At 43.0% G+C, this 15,322-nt stretch overlaps 1 protein-coding gene across 1 annotated transcript in view; it reads right to left on the reverse strand.

Annotated features, from left to right (window-relative positions):
* LOC109484500 (GTPase-activating Rap/Ran-GAP domain-like protein 3) overlaps positions 1 to 15,322 on the reverse strand; it is a 55,707-nt gene that overhangs the window by 16,854 nt on the left and 23,531 nt on the right. Inside the window, exons 2-3 of the mRNA XM_019787786.1 lie at positions 11,610 to 11,673; positions 7,717 to 7,791 (exon numbers count right to left, since the gene is read on the reverse strand). Of these exons, the coding sequence (XP_019643345.1) occupies positions 7,717 to 7,791; positions 11,610 to 11,673 (139 nt within the window). The remainder of the gene's footprint in view (positions 1 to 7,716; positions 7,792 to 11,609; positions 11,674 to 15,322) is intronic.

A 15,322-nucleotide genomic window follows, 5' to 3' on the forward strand; every position in this document is an offset into this window, starting at 1 on the left:
ATATGCATCTACCTGATGAGCTATGATGAATCAAATGAAAATGTGCCGTATAATCACATTAGGGGCTGTGTGGCAGTGTCAGGGGACCTTCGCGGCAATCCCTACCAGCAATCAGCATGGTGCTATGCGCGGGTAATCTTCGTAACAGCCCGGGTAAAGCTGGGAGTACAGTATCAGCGTGCTATAGATACCTTTGGCTTGTGTTAGCTTAGAGGTTGATTCTAGGGATACATTTCTTTTTACACGTCACCAGTTTTTTAAGTGTTTATCTTCCTCGTCGAGGATTTAAATAGCAGATGCTAAACTACATCTGACAGAAAATGCTACAATTTGACAATCATACGAGGGTGTAGGTACCTACATACTATGAAATTTATCTGACGGATGTATATCTTTCTATATCATGATCATCATATACACAATTCAGTCTTTAATCCCTCGTCAAGTTCTTAAAATAAGAAGTATTCTGTATTACATTCTGAAGGCAAACACTGCCTGCTTTGTGCGTGTCAACTACCATTGATGCACAATTAGGCACACATGACGTAATGTGCTCAGCAATCCAAGTCACGTTCCACACACATAAATCTGAAATATATGTCACTTCTGACACTAATCTCTTTATATGTCAGCCACACCCAACCTTCAGAATGGTTTTACGGCTATCAAATGACGTGAATTCATCATCGAATGAATTAGACCTGAACGATTGCCCCCGCCAGAAACGTGATCAGGCTACGTGACGTTATCTGTGGGCAAATGTCAAATACAGCATTCATGAATATATCATGAACTATGCGTCAATCAGTAAGGCAGTACGATATTGTGTGGAAATTTATTGATTGTTATCGTGTATTAGTTCATGTCGTTTCTATATCGCCTAAGAGCCAGCCCTCCACCCTAATACGTAAGATCGCAGCTAGTTTGAGAGTAAGCATTTGAGGTTTAAAGTTAAATGTAGAAAATCTTAGAATAAGGTTGAAGTCACCATTGGATTTCCTTGCGCTTAGTATATTGAAGTAGTGTCTGCACGATATTAGACCGTTACTAGTGTAGTGACACCCGTATCTGAACACACACAAACACAGAAATTAACAACTAAACAGAAAAGAAACATAAAAACAAAATTGGACCTGGTTTGTGGTGATGGATTCATCCCGTTTTTAATTTTACCTGGATGAATTTTAAATTGGTCTCTTGTGAACCGCCGCAGTGATTAAGACAGCAGCCTGCGGTAGTGATTTACCCAAAATGGCGTCAGCGCAATTCTCGCTGACGCATTTACGATCCGCCACACCTGTGACCACACGTGACAAATCAGTCATGAGAGGTGCTACGTACAGAATTACCTACTTTTAAAAGTGGTGCAGACAGTCAATAAAACTGCGATTAATGTTTATGAGGCAGTAACCCTAAATTTTACAAGAAATCACTCAATTTTAATCTGCATATATCAAGCACGTAATTCCTGTAGGGAATACACGGCAACATTCAATCAGTGTCTGCATCTGCCCTGCATCAACATGTTTGGGGAAAATCTAGCATTTTGAAGATAGCTACTCTTTGGTGGTATATGTGCAACTGGTATAACAGACGTATCTGTATATGTAGCCGGTATAACCGCCCTTCAGCGGAACACACTAGCTTTAATCTATATCTGTATAGCCGGTACAACCGCCTTTCGGCGTAACACAACAGCTTCTGTATCTGTATAGCCGGTACAACCGCCTTTCGGCGTTACAAACCAGCTTCTGTATCTGTACTTGCATAGCCTGTATATCTGTCCTTCGGTTGAATGCACCTGCTAAACAGTTGTGTCCTCAAAGCTATTCGCTAACAGGCAATGGCGACACAGCGCCTATTTTCAGAATCTCCCAGGATACCTGTCGCCAGCTTGTCTGACATCCATACATTGATGCAAACAAAAGCTGTCAGTTACAGAAATAATGAGGCGGAAAAAGTAAAGGATGCCTTTATATTTCCCCTAACTGTCTTTCCTTATCTCGGCACACACGTATTATATAACAACACACATCTCACGTATGAAACATGGACAGTCTGTCTGGCAGAAAGCCAGCTCTAAATGGTGGCAGTTGCCTTGGTACATCGGGGACCTTTTGACATCCGGCACTCTTCTGTGCAGCTCGCACAATTGCGAGCTATGAATTATGTATTCCTTAGCTTGACTAGGCTTTACGGTTTTCAGGGCACAAGTATTTTTCAAATGAGAAGGCTATTTATCACGTGTGAATGCACACTGTATAGACTGGCTTGCCAGGTTTTTGGTTTTTGTACATCTTGAAATTTCCGAATTTTAAATCACAAACTGAGACTAAATGTGCAATTGTGACTGCGGAACGTCCTGTAATTTATCTAATTCCCACATAGAATACATCGTTATATTTCACTCCATGCTACAGGTACAAGAGGTAAACATATTGGTTTTCCTCCATTGTCTCGTCTTCCTTGTCATGTTAATCTAGAGATTGTCGAATTTTCGAATCACAAGCAAGGATGGAAAGATGCAATTAACTATGACTCCGAATCTTCCTGTAATTACATCTCTAACACAAGCTAGACAAGAACACTATTAGAGGAAGTGGGTTACTTGGAAAATTGCTGCACTCACTAATGGTACTAGAAAAGGGCGTACAATGGGGGCATGGACAATGGTGCCCATTATGTGGAAAATTGAAAACAATATAGGGAAAATGATTGTGCCAAAGAAAGTTTTTTTTTTTTGCCTTTTCAACCTTGGAGAATTCGTGGGATTGTGTAGATGTGCTTGTATATGCAGTATTAGTGTTAGCATTAAACCTTTAGTTCATATATTATGCTATAATTTAGAACATATACTTTACGTCATTCTTATTCCCCGGCTATGCGATGAGGATTGTTATTGGATTTGCTTTGATTTGCTTTGATTTGATTTGATTTGATTTGACAACAAATGGCTAATATGGTGATGTACGTGGTGAGTACAGCAATTCATGTACCGAAAACAGATCTCCTTATATCCCTGAGCTTGACACTTTACCTTTTTGTACTTCATGTCGGTTATTTATGTTCCAAGATTCGCGTCAGGCTCAATAACAGCATACACTGTGTGGATAAATGGTTTAATGCAATGTCAGTCAAACATCGCTTTTAAGACTTATATAACTCCGGTGAGTTACGTAACCTCAAGTTAGACACTTTGTCGACTGTTCAGATTCTTAACTTTGTTTCCGCTCAACAACAGCATGTACTGTGTGTCGATGAAAGATTTGATTCTGTGTACTTGGCTCACGACTTACACAACTCTCACATCGGCGAGTTACATAAATTCAATTTTCATACCACTTACTTAACGCACAGGTCTCCTCAGGGTAGCTATTAGTCTGCGAGTGAATGGCTCTTTAATATGCTCTTCAACTCACGGTGCTGACAATCTACTTTATCTGGGGCATCTAAGGACTTACATCTGACAAAGCATAGCTCATAAGAGACACTATATATTCAACTTACTGTATATAGGAAACAAAAAAGAGATGAGATAAAATAAATGGCCAAAATGAAAGGATTTATTTAATGTGAGTGCCCTGCGTAGTCTAGTGGTTAGCGACCCTTCCTCTGGACCAAGAGGTTGGGTGTTGTTGCTCACCCGACATGCACGCTACTGGAAAGGGTCGCACTCTTAAGAGGGGACGTTAAGCCGTGGTCCACTGTTCATTGTGCTTGTTGGAAAGAGCTAGGGGGATTTTCCCGCTACAATGAACTGTAAATACTGTACATAGCGTCTGTCTTCTCTGTCACAACCAGTGGGAGACTAGACTTCATTGAGCTAAAACTGGATCGAGATCAGTTTCCTTTTTAATGTTCGGATCGTTCAAATTTTACATCACCCACCCTTAGGTAAGAACCGACCTTATACGGTAATTTTGTTTCCTAATGATCAGCGCTGATCTGATTTGGACGGAATATGGAACACATACGTCAAACTGCCTGCTCATTACAAAAGAGCCCCATTAGTTTCCCTTGTCCCTGATTACAAGAGGTTATCAATGCATTAATTCTCAGTAGATTGATCATTACGAATGGAGAGACACTGAAGTACCGGATTTTTTCATACGTATTTCAGAGAACAAAAAGTATTCCTAGTCCCATTTGGGACAATCTGATGGTTGTGTCAGAGACAGGCAATTTAACTCGATACTGCTTTACTTCCTACACCATTTTTCAAATCGATGTACTTCTGCCAGGTTGATTTTACAGTAAGAATAAGTTGATTTGAATGAAATGGTAGTCTTGCTAGTTTTCGGTCATACGCTTTGTTATATGCAATCTACACACGTACAGGTAGGCGATTTTCCCGACTCCCTGCTGATGTTTAACACAAAAGTGGAACATACGAGGATCCGCCTATGTTTCATCAACTGACATGACCACCTCTCGATGCACTACCCAGCTCCCCAGGCACAGAACGGCCGCTTGTTATGTTATATAGAACGGCTTGCCAGGCCTAATCATGCATGTCTAAATCAAATGAAATCAAAGCTGATTGAATCAGCATGGCAGCCATGTACTGATACATTACCGAACTGAGTTGACTGATCAAAGTGTATCTGATTATTATTCCTGCCTTTTCTTTTATTTTTCCTGAGCCGGAATCTAAACTAACTGGCACTTTTATCGAGAAGGCGATTGTACTAATGTATAATACATACATTACACGTCTATATGTATATGTGTATGTAATGTGTGACCTGTGCTAAGCCCAATGGGCAAAACATATACGACGAAGGTCTTAAGTAGAGCGCATGCCTTCTATGCTGATTTGATACGTTTTGCTGGCAACCAACAGTCGAATTCATCACTCTGTAAAGTTTAACGTTAAACCACGCTTAGTTCTTCCACATTTCTATTCCGTATTCTATCGGCTTGTATTCTGGTTTCATCTCTTCTCTTCTTAGTCCCTTGACCCATAAAGCGGCGACGTGCATACTGCACTCTTCTCTCATCAAATATTCAGCATATCGAGTGAACAACTGCCATGTTTTCAACGGAGTCGATCAATAGCCCCGTTATTAAAGGCTGTAATAAGGCTGCATGGTCAAATGTACACGTAGCCTGGAAATTAACCCCCTTCACGGCCGGGTGACCGCCTGTTAGGTAATTATTACCGGCTATGCACCAGTTACTTTGGGGTCCGGTAGAGGAGAGAGGGTGGGGATTTTGTATATGTTTTTACTACGAAATGTTCTCATGATAACAAGCGTAGCATTCATAACTAATGTAGCAAAGCGGTCAGGGACATTCTGGGACTTCACAATACAACTGGAACTTGCCAATGGCGGCTTTTACTTTCGTATATGCAATGACGGCTTTTACTTCAAAATATGCATCTATTAATCTATGTCTCTATCTATTAATCTTTTTATCTATTATTCAGAATCACGACATCATGCGTGTTGTGTTCCTTATGAATTCTCAATCTAGAAATTGCACCTCTTACATCTCTGTACCGGTACTAAGTGTAATCTCACGCCACCCTACAGCGCTTTCCGTTGGCAAGTTTTTAATCTCCAGGCACATATTTTGGGGCAAGACAGTATCGTTTACAAGACAGTACCCAATACGTCACCCGAAGGCTAGCGAAAAAAGATAACAATACAAGGAAAGTCCAATAAAAACGCCTAAAAACAAGTAAAAAAAGCCGAAGCCTGAGCCTCTGCTTGGAGAATATGCAGGTTTTCCCATAGCCCAACCCTGATCTGTCTGATTACCGCACAAGCCTCGACAATTCTCTAAGTATTCACCGCCATAAACCAATTTCCGTTCGCGTCGTGCGCCCTGCATACCGGCATGGCTGACGGATGGCTGCCGGTGCGTGGAAGCGTGACTACCTTGTTTCTCTACCTTGCTCTGTCCTTGGTGCTGAATGACTGGTTATCGCTATCGATGAACCAACAAGTCAACAATACACGAAGCTAGTCCTGGCATTCTCATGAGAACAATGGAACAGTTTATACTGCGTATATTCGCTCAGGAAAGATGAGTTATTCCCAATTATTCATTCATACATGACCTGTAACGACTTTATTATTCTGTACCATTCTATGAATCAATCCTTGCCGACTTTTGAGTGAGTCGAGGGTATTACAGGAGAGAGTTGACTTTATCCAAGCCTCGGGGGAAGAAGTCTTCTGAAGTGCAAAGATTCAAGGGGCGTGATAAAGTCGGTTACGAAAATGATTGTCTTGATTCTGCTTTGTTAATATTCAAGGGAACCTGCGTTAATTTTCATGATGATGTTAAGGATTAAAAAATATATTTGATTTGCCGACGTCGAGAGGTCTTCAAGTGGTACTAATCTTGCCTCACATCCACGAGTTTTAGTAATGAAGGCACGCAGTCTGCATGCAGTATCGATCCAGTACATGTGACTAAGTCTCCCGCTTCCACGCCAGGCTTTGCACGGGTTGAGCGTTCCATAAATATGAGCCTGTGTTTTCGGCAGGTTCTCGCTAATGACGGCCTTATCAGATACGCGTTCCGCCGCGCACGGACCGACCCCGGCAGGGCGGAGGTTAGCACAAATCAAACCTGTTGACGACTGAATCGTGTGCTCCCAACACTTCAAAGGACAAAATGCGTGCAACTGAAACACGGAAACGTAAATATTACTGTGTAGCTGGCTATAATAAAAGGTGTGTTTATAGGAGCGGCAGACGGCAGGTATAACACAAAGGGTGGGGCGGCGCCGGGATCCGGCAATAACAAATCAGCGCACGGATGGCGAGAATAACACTTTTGGGGACAATTGTTCTCAGAATGGAGGGAGGTCTCTACCAGACCTTATTGGGTTGTTGTAGTAGAAATTGGACAAAATGGCTGTAGATAGTAGAAATTAGGCAAAAGGCTTCGTCATATAAGCCGGCCACAGGAGCTATATCGGATCGCGGAGGGTTTCAAAGTGTACACCTATGACCGGCTAACTTGTTTGGCATATTATCCAGTCTTTTTGCCCAATTTCTGCTATCTTTTAGTAACCCATTAGAGTCTGGTAGACCCTATGAGGTTGCGACGACATGGCTTGATTCATTCAATCCCCGGCGGACACAGTAGCGGCTGAAAAGCTTGTACATTACGGTAATGAACCGGTGTAACGGCGGGGACACGTCATCGCGGTTTAAAGCGGTAAATCAACGCGCGGCCACGCGTGCGACAACTGCCAATATCGGCACCCCCGCTGCTTTTTCAACCGTGCAGCGGCATAGGACATGCATGACGGTTTATCACATAACGACCCGTGCAAAACCATTCAAATATCATAATACTGTATCAACAGTTTCATACACGAGGGAGCGCCACAAGTTATTTATTGCCGTGCATGAATTATGAGGCAACACAAACACGGTGGCAGGTAAACAATACGCAGTCCCAAATTCATACGTGTATACATTAATACTAAGGCATTCTACGGATCTAGCAATGCAAACTTTGGCGTTTTAGCCGGTTACGTGCCAGGAAAACGGGACGGCTAAAATATTTTCACTGCATACACCTGGTTAAAAATTAGCACACGACTGAATACATGTATATTCTTACAGGTAGACGTCACAGCTAAACAGTTATATCCCAAATCATAGGAGTACAGCAAACAGAATTCTTATCAATATTCCTATATATATAAACTACACGTCATTCTAAGAAGATAAAAAGAAACTGTCCTACCTCATTGTTCTCGCCGTTCTCGACCCGGAAGCGGCCGGCTCCCTGTACGGCCCCGTCCGCCGTGCACGAGATGAGCTTGATGGGTACAAGGAACGACATTCTGGTCAGAACAACACCCAAATACTCTCCCTATCCCACTCAATCTCTGTGTGTTCTGACAATGAGCCCTCTTCCTTAAGGTCTACCTGGACCTCTAAACGCGCCCTGAATATGACCAGTCTGCACCAGCCTGTTGTTAGGGCGGTTCTGGACCTGGAGACCAGCGGACTGCTACTGTCAACCTGCCCTGTCTGTCAGATCAATACTCTCTAAAGAACCGCGCGGTACGCAGTGTTTATAAACGAAACGTCGGGCTATTTTTGCACTCTCCTTTGTGGGAAGCAATCAGCCAACCAACCGGGATGATGAATATAAAAGCCCGTCCGTTCAAACCATACTTGGTGCGCGTTTGTGTCTCGAGTGCGCTGATTGGTTCCCTGGGAGCCCATTAGACCGTCCGGTTGATCGATGTTCCTTCCCGGTTCCGTGGGCGGAACTATTTTGAGCTGCACGGCGGGGAGAAGTCTCTGTTTTTCTCACAGAAATGACTCGGCAGGCTGACTCCCCGCTGGGGGTTGGAAGCGTGACTGGGTACGATCACGTGAGCGTGTGAGAGACGAAGCAAAACAATCGAAGTGGCGGGGAAAATCAGTTTATGCATTCCTAGCCTTTTTCGTACACTTGTAGAGTGGCGGCGTTATTTTTTTCGGTGAGCGACGCGAGTTATGCCACGGAGGGACGGTTTTGCAGCGAAACTGTCTCTCCCGGCAAAACTCCCTTGGCGGTAAAACCGTCCCTCTGCCGCATAACTCGCGTCGCTCACAGAAAAAAAATAACGTTGCCACCCAACAAGTCTGCGAAGGAGGCTAATACATTCCCACTTCCCTGTGTAACAGTGAAACAGCGCTTCAGGCCAAACAAGGAACCGGTCGATATCCGTGGACTGTGTTCAGTACGTGGAAACCGCTTAGATAAATTGTGTAGGTTCTTCCTCATGAGTCATATCAAAGGTTAAGAACCTTCATAAGAAGTCTGCACTATAGGGCCTAATGCATTGAGTCAATCTCCCTTTGAACACGGACACGGTACACTGCAACTGTCTGTAAAGCTCCACGTCCATATCTGTTATAGGAGCCAAATATCAAGCATGCATGCAGTTTTTTTTTAAATCATAGTAATCTTTCAACACAAACTAACGGTAACCTGCTTGTATACCATATCTGTTATTGGACACCAATGTCAAGCATGCATGCATCTTTTTTTCAAAAGTGATCTTTCAACGTACACCAACGTAATATGCTTGTGAATAAAGGTTCCTGGAGACTTGGTTTTTTGTAACTTGTAGCAATGCGCTGACTCGTTCAATTAACGGAACTTCCTATATATTCCCACTTGAGTAGGAGGGACGGAAGCTGCGGTGTACATGTCTTTGAACTTCGCTTTGAGTAATCAGAGTTTCTAAGAATAGGTAACGTTACTTGCTTTCATCAAACATTTCCTCCGGAAGCCTTCACGAATTTGAGAGCTAATAGAACAACAGTTATAGAAGGGGCATACATCCGGAAGTGAGAGCTTTGACGGTTTTGAAGGTACAAATTGAATTTCCTCTATCGGTGCCACTCCTGTGGATTGTAACGTGGGCGCGATGTCCCAGCTGTAGGCACGGAGCACAAGGACTTGTCTGATCCGGATGTTGCAGCTAAATATATCTTTGAGATAAAACACGAGGGAGGCAGGGGTGGTCCTTTCAAATGGAACTCCCCTCATTAACAGTACACACACACACACGTGCAGGCCAAATTTGCTGACAAGGCTATATGTTACTGTAGACGTGTCACGTCTACAGACATGAAGTAACCTAATGGTATTTTTTACACCAAACATGAAGTACATGTAGAAAATGGTTGGATATACATGTAGGTTATATACATGTAGGTTTGATAACAAGGCAACCCGTTACTATAGATGTGTCACGTTTTAAAGATTATTTTAGACATGATGTAACCTAATGACATTTTTTTTTACACCAAACATGAACTACATGTAGTAACTGGTTGGATATACATGTAGGTTTGCTGAGAAGACAATCTGTTACTGTAGAAGTGTCACATTTTATTTTAAAGATTACTTTAGACATCTGTATCTATATAGCCGGTATAACCGCCTTTCGGCGTAACACACCAGCTTCGCAGGCACGCGGCACGGCGGCAGCTGGCTATATTACACCGATCGACTTGTTACACCTAACCCTTGAACTTCTAGCTCTAGACATGATGTAACTTGATGGCATTTTTACACCAAACATGAACCACATGTAGTAACTGGTTGGATATACCTGTAGGTATTGCAAATTTCGCATTTGGTAATCATCATAAACACTGCAGGCGTGGTGTTATGCATGTAGTTTGTTTGCTTGCAGTTGAAGAGCGAATTAAATATGTGTACTAAGCTTGGCATTGTCTCGTCCATTCCCACAAAAGGAAAATCTTTCTTAAGCCGCGGATGTTTGAAAGGATCTTGTCGACTTGTGAAAAGCCATTCAAACTGCCAACCACGCGTACATGTATGGCGCGGCCGTATAAGGTGTTGGGCCGCCGGGAAAAACCAACAGTTCCTCCCCCGCATTATGACACGACATGGCACGTTGCGAACGAAAAGCCCGCTGGAAGTGTCCACATAGTGCCACCTTTTCCCTTTAAGTGCTGTGTGACCGACAATTCTGTGTATTGTTATAGAATGAATCAAACTGACATAAATGAGAGATATACCTGGATATGGAGTCTGAATAACGGCATAAAGCTGAATTTCGTATGTAAGTAATTTCAGTAGAAGTACGCCTCTTTTCACGCCTTTAAAGACATCTACAAATGCGATTTCATCATCAGTGCGGCAAATTGAATAATTAAATGTGAATGACGAAATCTGTCTGATATCGACTTTTACCGCCATTTTCAGCAAGGTTTTGTGATTTCAGACTTGCAGCATTTGAAATATCCCCAAAACAAGCCAGATGAGGCGTCTACAACCAGCCAACGATACAAAACGAGCCAGTCAGTGACTTCGCATTCTTGCCTCACAGATATCAGTATGCTATGTGATAATATGATTGATTCAACTTACTACATTAAAAGAATGACAAGAAAATTGACTTTGAAAATCCAGTTCTGCCGCCCTGAAATTGCACTGGGTGTCTTTAACGCCCTTTACAATTACCGGAGCCAGGAAATTGACTTTAATATCAACCCACCTATGGCGACATCCATTGCCATGACAACGGAATCAACATAGACTTGAACACATCGTTTTGACACTGACAATCAAACGACCAAAGACAAAAACATCGGAAGCGTCAAAATAGTTTGTCATTGAGTCGCCGAGCCAACATAATTGGTGCATACGTTTTGTCGTCATGATCCGAATGTGGAGGTATATTTTCATGCCCTTTTTAGGTTGAAGACAGGGGGCGATATGAATGTTATTACTCGTGTGTCCGGGTTGATGGTATGTAATTCCCTTATGGTAGATTTCAAGGACGTGTAAGTAAATTACGCCGCTTGCACCTTTCATACCCCCCCCCCTCATCCTCCTTTGAAAAACAACAGCCACGGGTCAATCCATTCCACAGGTTGAAACGGGAGTATACGAGTGAGTGTTGTCAGAAAACGTGTCCACAACCCGTCACTTCTTTGTATCTCTTTATGCATCAATTTAATCTGAGTCGAACACCCTCTTTTCTTCTCGTGCTTTATATACAATATATACAACGTTTCTCCCTCCTTTGTACAATAGAACATCAATATGTATTTACATCAGTACATAGTACACGATTGATAAGAATGCATGTATCTACTTACCAGTTCCACAGAGCCATAGTGCTTTCTGCTAAAGGCCCCTCTTCTGGAGTCGGAGTTCTGACAACTGTAATGACAAAGAACAGAATGTTAGAGACACCTTTGTATAAAACAGCTTATCAATCTTCACACGTGTTAACTGCAGACACGTAGAAGGCTTTCTAGACACCACTTTGAATTCAGCACCAAGGACAGAGCAACACGGCTGTGTTTGATAAACGTTGAAGTCGACTGATTTAAAACTATGTGCGACATTGAGAGAGAAGGCTTTATGGATTATGATATTGGAAGGCGGTGCCCATCTCTCTCTCTTCTTGCCTTTCACCTCCCCAACCGAAGTCAGGTACCCATTTTACACGAGGATGGAGTGAGGAAATTAGTATAAAGTGCTTTCCTAAAGACACAACGTCCATCCAGGAATATCAAGGATCAAACCGTGATCTCTCAATCTCATGCCCACTGATGACCTAGCCAGCCGGGCATTCAATGCGACACAAAGAAAGCTGGATTTAACGGATAACGTCTTCTAAACATCGTACCTGACACTGAGCTGTCGCGTTACTTTATCGTTCGACATATCCTGAGCACGTTTTTGGCATTTGATGCAAGAAAAATGTACAATCTGCACATTGTAAACTGCAAACAACCACGTAGTAGGCTTTATAGATACCACTTTGAATTCAGCACCAAGGAGAGCTACACAAAGAAACCTGGATTTAACAGATAACATTCTTCTAAACATCTTACCCCAGACTGAGCTGTCGCGTGGTTGCCCTCGGCCTATACATGTTTTGTACAACAACATGCAATGCCTCGCCTTTTTATATGGCCCAGGATTTTTTTATTTCTAATTTATGTTTCTTTGCAATGGATGACATCATGACACCATTCAGGACATGAAGTATGAAAACAGGCCTGACCTTTGTGGAGTACCATATATGGAAGGTTAGGGATGTTTGGTAACAAACGGATCAGCGGGTTATTGTGACGGGAGAGAGGAAGGCCAATAGAGATGGAGGAACGTGCGATGATTGCTTCCACCTGTGTTATTTATATATATGTGTTATGTATGTGTTATATATGTGTTATGTGTTATATATGTGGTAGACCAATAGCGTATGTAAGATCTCTTTGCACCCAGACAAACTGATTGAATGGATGGATGGATAGATGGATGGATGGATGGATGGGTGGATGGGTGGATGGATGGATGGATGGATGGATGAATGGAAGGATGGATGGATGGGTGGATGGGTGGATGGATGGATAGATGAAATAACTTTGTTGCTTGACAATCGTATGGCACAATGTATAAGCCTAATTAGCTAAATGGGCAAACTAGAAGGATGATATATCCTACATTTTTTAAGTATAAAACATTATTGATATCACTCTAAGAGTTACAATATGTGGGTCAGTGTTCGTGTAGGTACGGGCTATTGGTAGGTTGGGCATCACGCAATCACCAGTATATCTTACAAAGCAACAACGTGTCATATAACACCCATTTGTCTTTCAAACACTTCATCCAATCTTTCGTAGTAAAGACTTTTCTAGGGGGCAAAAAAAATAACCAGTGAAATGCAGGGGGGGGGGAGACGACGTTAACGTATTCTGCATATATATGTATATTGTAAAAGTACAATAGAAAAAGCAGCCGTAAAATACATGTAATCATGTTTTCCTATGTAGGTCTCGTCCCCGTTTCTTTATGTAAGTTACAGTTGAATAACAGTCGGCACAGATTATGCACATACATAACATCTTCACCATCAAAACAGGAAGGCAAACTCCTTATCTCAGTTCTATTTTTATCGCAAGACGAATCCCGGGGCCCCAAATTAGGGAAAGCTACCGACGAGCGGAATCTGCATGGGTAATTGGGGGAGATAAGCCTGGGCGCGTCCCTTCTCTCTAATTAGAGGGTTTGCAAATACCACCCGTGACGTCACACGGCTTCTCGTGGAGAGCACGAGTCAACATGAGCAAGTACCAATAACTCACGGGGGACAGGGCACGGCAGGGCTGGGGTGGAGAACAAACACTGATGGTGGGTCGTGTGGCGTAGCGGCAGAGTGCGCGACTCCGAACCTAAAAGTCCCGGGTTCGAGTCCTGACATGCCACCGATCTTGTGCCCTTGGGAAAGGCACTTTACACGGCTTTCCTCACTTAGCTCAGGTGTAAATGAGTATTGTCCTCTCATGTATTTGCCCCCTGTGTTGGTGGCGGCATTAATATAAGTTGATAAAACTTGAGTGTGCCGTCACCACGTCTGGTGATTACATGTTGGAATAAAAAAAACACTGATTGTGGGTCATAAGCGGGATGATTGGCAAGTACTTCCTAGGAATCTTAGGGGGATATTGAACTTTTGCTGATATCTATATCTAATATCTACTGTCATTCGTTTGTGGGTCATAAGCTGGATAATTGACAAGGATTTGAACTGGCCTCCTTGAAAAATGGAGCCAGACATTTGCTGAGAATTGTAGCATATAAAGAAGGGTATCAAATGGTATCTCTGGCTGATATCTAATATCTACTGTCATTCGTTATGAGTGTAAAACGTGGGTTAGTTAAGGACGGCAAAGGTAATCTACGAGCATTTCTTCTAGCTGTAAGACTGTGTACGAGTATCAACCATCCTCCTTCGCAGGGCTAAAATCCTCCGGTTCCCTTCCGGTTTTAGCCCTGCTATTTACCGCTGACAGTTTGACTTCTGGTGACGTCACTTATAAATAATTCATGAGCTTGCCTTATTTGGCACAAACCAATCAGATGTCGGGGGGCTTGCCCTAACTCTGTCTCGGCTTTGGCCAGGGCTTTGGCCGCTGCTGGGAAGCCCATATAGCACAGGCTCTTCCCTCCTCCTGTCCGCACACTCAGAAAAACGTCTCTGCCATCAAGCAGCGCCCGTAGCATCGACTGCTGATGCTCACGAAGCCGCTCGACTCCAAATAAATCTTGCACGGCTCGCACGAAACTTCTAGTATCTGTGCCGCCATCTTGGCCTGTCCCAACATGGGAATGTAAGACGTAACCTGATTGGCTAATAGGTTCCCAGCGACCTTTGCGGTTTTTGCGCAAAGCTCGGTGCGCAAATTCTCTGATTGGCTGACAGCAGTTTGGCGGTGACGTCACCAGAAGTCAAACTGTCAGCGGTAAATAGCAGGGCTAAAACCGGAAGGGAACCGGAGGATTTTAGCCCTGCGAAGGAGGATGGTATCAACTTGACAGGGCTCCATCTATTCATCCATTTGATACACGTTTGGCTGGCCAAAAAAAGATGTCTGTCCAACAAAAGCCTGATAAAAACGCGTATGAGAGCGTCAAAAATATGCCAAAGCCTAATCTTATGCTAGGAGAATATGGCAAAGGCACGGAGGTCAAATAACAGGCTTTACATTGTTAAAACAACTCATGCTGTATACACATGTTGGATCATTTTAGCAGGTATAACACCTTCACACAATATCAGAAGAGCCCTTTCTGATACATTTGGGTTGCGCTGGGTTGAAAACAAAAACGCCATCACATCAGAAATCAAACGAAGATGGTGACCTGCTTTTTACACTTACTAGAGAAAAATCGATCATAGCTTCCATCAGATATATCTGACATGTCACCAGAGGTCACCATACGGGTCAGAGGTCAACAACATGGCGGCCGAGCACGCAGATTGCATCTAAAAAGTAATTTGATCGGGGTGAAGGCT

The sequence above is a fragment of the Branchiostoma belcheri genome, unplaced genomic scaffold (assembly GCF_001625305.1).
Source record: "Branchiostoma belcheri isolate BF01 breed outbred unplaced genomic scaffold, Haploidv18h27 scaffold7, whole genome shotgun sequence".
Classification (NCBI taxonomy): Eukaryota; Metazoa; Chordata; class Leptocardii; order Amphioxiformes; family Branchiostomatidae; genus Branchiostoma; species Branchiostoma belcheri.